The sequence below is a fragment of the Eurytemora carolleeae genome, unplaced genomic scaffold, assembly GCF_000591075.1.
Source record: "Eurytemora carolleeae unplaced genomic scaffold, Eaff_2.0 scaffold1179, whole genome shotgun sequence".
NCBI classification, from domain to species: domain Eukaryota; kingdom Metazoa; phylum Arthropoda; class Copepoda; order Calanoida; family Temoridae; genus Eurytemora; species Eurytemora carolleeae.
In genome coordinates, this window is record NW_019397065.1 from 104726 (window position 1) to 108272 (window position 3547).

General features: G+C 41.7%; 1 protein-coding gene across 1 annotated transcript; it reads left to right on the forward strand.

The window, feature by feature from the left end:
* Positions 1-859: 859 nt before the first annotated feature.
* Positions 860-3121, forward strand: LOC111711545 (uncharacterized). The gene is made up of 2 exons (XM_023485929.1): positions 860-1224; positions 2443-3121. Exons 1-2 carry the CDS (start codon positions 860-862, stop codon positions 3119-3121), a joined length of 1044 nt encoding a protein of 347 aa, XP_023341697.1.
* Positions 3122-3547: the final 426 nt, after the last annotated feature.

Genomic DNA, 3547 nt, shown 5'->3' on the forward strand with positions numbered 1-3547 from the left:
AGGTTCCAGGATTATCCTTCTACGTTTTGGAACATGGAATTGTTCATGGACGTTTCAGTTGGCTCCAGTTTCTGTTCCTATCCTTGGAGCAGATTTTCTTCAACATCATGACCTCAGTGTGAACGTGAGGAACAAGAAGGTATTTTCAAACAGTAAATCTAGGGGTTCTGCCGTTGATTTGTCCTCTTCACCGCCACCTTCTACATCATCTATGCAAGCAGCTTTCCTCTCCACTCCTCAGTGCGTGTCAGACCTTCTACAGGAGTTTCCTGATGTCCTGCAGTCTGATGGTTTTACTGCTGCTCCTCCACGTCATCAAGTTCGTCATCATATCCTCACCAAGCCTGGACCTCCAGTTTTTGCCAAAGCCCACTGTTTAGATCCTGCCAAACTCGCTGTAGCTAAAGCAGAGTTTTCCACCATGGAAAAAGCCGGTATTATCCGCCGTTCCACTTTTCCTTGGGCCTCTCCACTACATATGGACAAGAAAAAAGATGGAGGATGGAGACCCTGCGGCAATTACCGCCACCGTTCCTGACTGTTATTCACTTCCCAACATCGCCGATTTCACCTCACGAATCAGTGGTTTATCTATTTTTTCTAAATTGGATCTTCAGAAAGGATATTACCAGGTGCCGGTTGAGCAGGAGGACATCAAGAAGACTGATTGTGATTGTTGTTAGTGATTGTTCATCCTCTAAGATCAGGAGAAATTTTGTGTGATATTTCAACTGGTTCTCTTCGTCCTCTGCTTCCTCTTCAACTACGTCGCAAGCTTTTCGATCAGCTACATGGTGTGTCTCACCCTGGTGTCAGAGCATCCAGGAGATTAATCTCATCAAGATTTGTTTGACCAGGAATGTCTCGAGATGTTGGTTTGTGGGCAAAGTCCTGTATCCCTTGCCAAAAATCCAAAATTTCAACTCACATTCATTCTACTGTTCCATCTATTCCAGTTCCAATCCGAAGGTTTTCTCACGTTCATGTTGATATTGTGGGTCCTCTACCCTCCAGTCAAGGCCTTTCTTATCTTCTCACCATGATAGACAGAACTACAAGATGGCCAGAGGTTGTTCGGTTATCCTCTATCTCCGCTGAGTCCTGTGTTTGTGCCTTCATCTCAACCTGGATATCAAGGTTCGGAGTCCCTGCAGTTCTCACATCAGACAGAGGTTCCCAGTTCACATCTTCAATCTGGAATGGAGTCTGTTCTGTTTTGGGCAGGCCCGTAGCCAGGATTTGACCAGGGGGGGTGCAATATGACATGACGCATGCGAAACATTTTTTTGGGGGGTTTTTAATGATTTTTTAAACAATGTTTGGTTTGGTTTTACATTGGTATATGGTTGTTCTTATTAGATTGTCAATGCACACTATAAAGGCTATATAAAGTGTATTTGAGCTTTTAAGTTTTAAGGGAACGTACTGCTTAACTAACAGAGTCAAGTATGGGAGTGAGATTAAAACCAGCAAAATGTAGATCATTTTCCATCAGATCAGGTGTACCTAGCAGAATAAACTTTACTACTGGTGAAACTGAAATTCCAAATATATTTCAAGAAGAACAGAAATTCCTTGGCAAACTTCTATATCCTACTGGTAAACTTAGTGATGCGTTCGATTACATCAAGAGTGAATTTGAAAAAAAACTAATGCAAACTAACATTAATGCACTTCTTATTCGGGATGAATATAAAGTCTGGATCTACAAACATTATTTCATTCCTTCTATTCGATTTCTGCTCACTGTTCATACAATATCACAAAGCCATCTGAAGAAACTAGATATATTCAATGATAAATTTCTGANTGAAAACGCCTCACCACGGAAATGTCTCAAAAAAACAGACTCATAAAACATAGCCCACCAGTCAAGGGGGGGGGGGCTAAAAGTCGGAAAGTGTAAAGGAGATTACCATTTCATTTCCAAGGGACTCTATGCATATAATTAATAAATCATGCTGTTTTAATTTAACTTAAACAACTATTAAATGGCTATGAGTAAATTTTGATGTTGTGTTATATTTAATCAACAGAGTGTACTGATCAACTGTTAGTTAACCTGCGGTAGGTCACAGGAGAGACATAACTCAGGGCATGAGTTGAGAGAGTACACAAAAACTCCGTCACACTTTTAATGAGTAACAAATAGATTATAATTTGGTTTGGAAATCAATTCTTACTCGGGCTATATAATTTATAACTAGATTTTAGAAACTTATGAAAACAATTTCTTTTATATGGGACTAGGGGGGGGGGGGGCAAATTCGTCATTGCACCCCTCTTTCAGAAGAAAGGGGGGTGCACCTGCACCCTTGCACCCCCCCTGGCTACGGGCCTGGTTTTGGGGATTTCACCCTCTACTACAACCTCCTTCCATCCTCAAAGTAACGGACTGGTCGAGAGATTCCATAGAAGTTTAAAATCTTCTCTCCGGGCCAGATTAGCAGGTTCAGACTGGTTTTCTCATCTTCCTCTAGTTCTCTTGGGTTTGAGAGCTACTCCAAAGGATGATACTGGCCCCTCAGTCTCCGAGGCTGTGTATGGTTCTCCTTTAACCTTGCCTAGTGAACTTGTGGATGTTCCGGAACTTCCTCCTGAGTCATTCCAGAGGAAGGTTGACAGAGCCATTGATGGTTTCGCCATTCCTCCGCCTCATCATGTTTGTCCTGTTCCTCCATCTCAGCTACCTTCGGCCCTCTTGACAGCCAAGTTCGTTTTTGTTCCCCAGGATGCAGTTATACCAACTCTGGCTCATCCGTATCCCAGACCTTACCTGGTATTAGAAAGGCAGAGTAAATACTTCCGCCTCCAGATTGGTTCCAAACAAGATGTGGTTTCTGTAGATTGCCTGAAACCTGTGTTTAGTGATGCTCCTGTCACTCCTGCTCTTCCTCCGCCTCGAGGAAGACCCAGCCGTTGTCCAGTGGCAAGTTCTTCAGATCCTCCGCCATCCTCCACCGGACAAATACCCAAGAGAGTCAGGTTTCAACTCGTTCCTCAAATTCTTCCTCCACCTACACCTGCACGTCATAATCCTTACAGGACTTCCAGGGATAGAAGGATCTGTTCCGCCACATCTCTGCCATTCCTTCTGGGGGGACTACTGTGGCGGTTATGAAAGTCGTTCTTCTTGGAGAATTCTCCCCGGCAGCTGAGAAGTCTAAGGGGAGTTTCTCTAGCCACGGATAATAAAAAATCATAAGAAGATAGATAAAACTTTTAACCATGTACTTTAGATAAAAATATATAATCAGTTAATCGTGAACCTTTGTCGTTATTTAGCTGACCGCCAAAGTATTTTTATTTTTTTATTTTTATTTTTTTGTTTAGCTATTTTTACAAGAAATAAAAGTTAATGCCTTGTTGACAGCTGGCACAGAAAACAGCTAAATTAAAATTAAAACAAACAGTAAGTTTAAAAAACTAATAATACTTCCTATTTAAGCTAACTGTTATCGAAAGGCTTGAAACATGTCCAGCCCTAGAAATATCACTATTTTATGTAACCTTGGATGTACTTGAATATGCTTTTTAAAAACTCAAA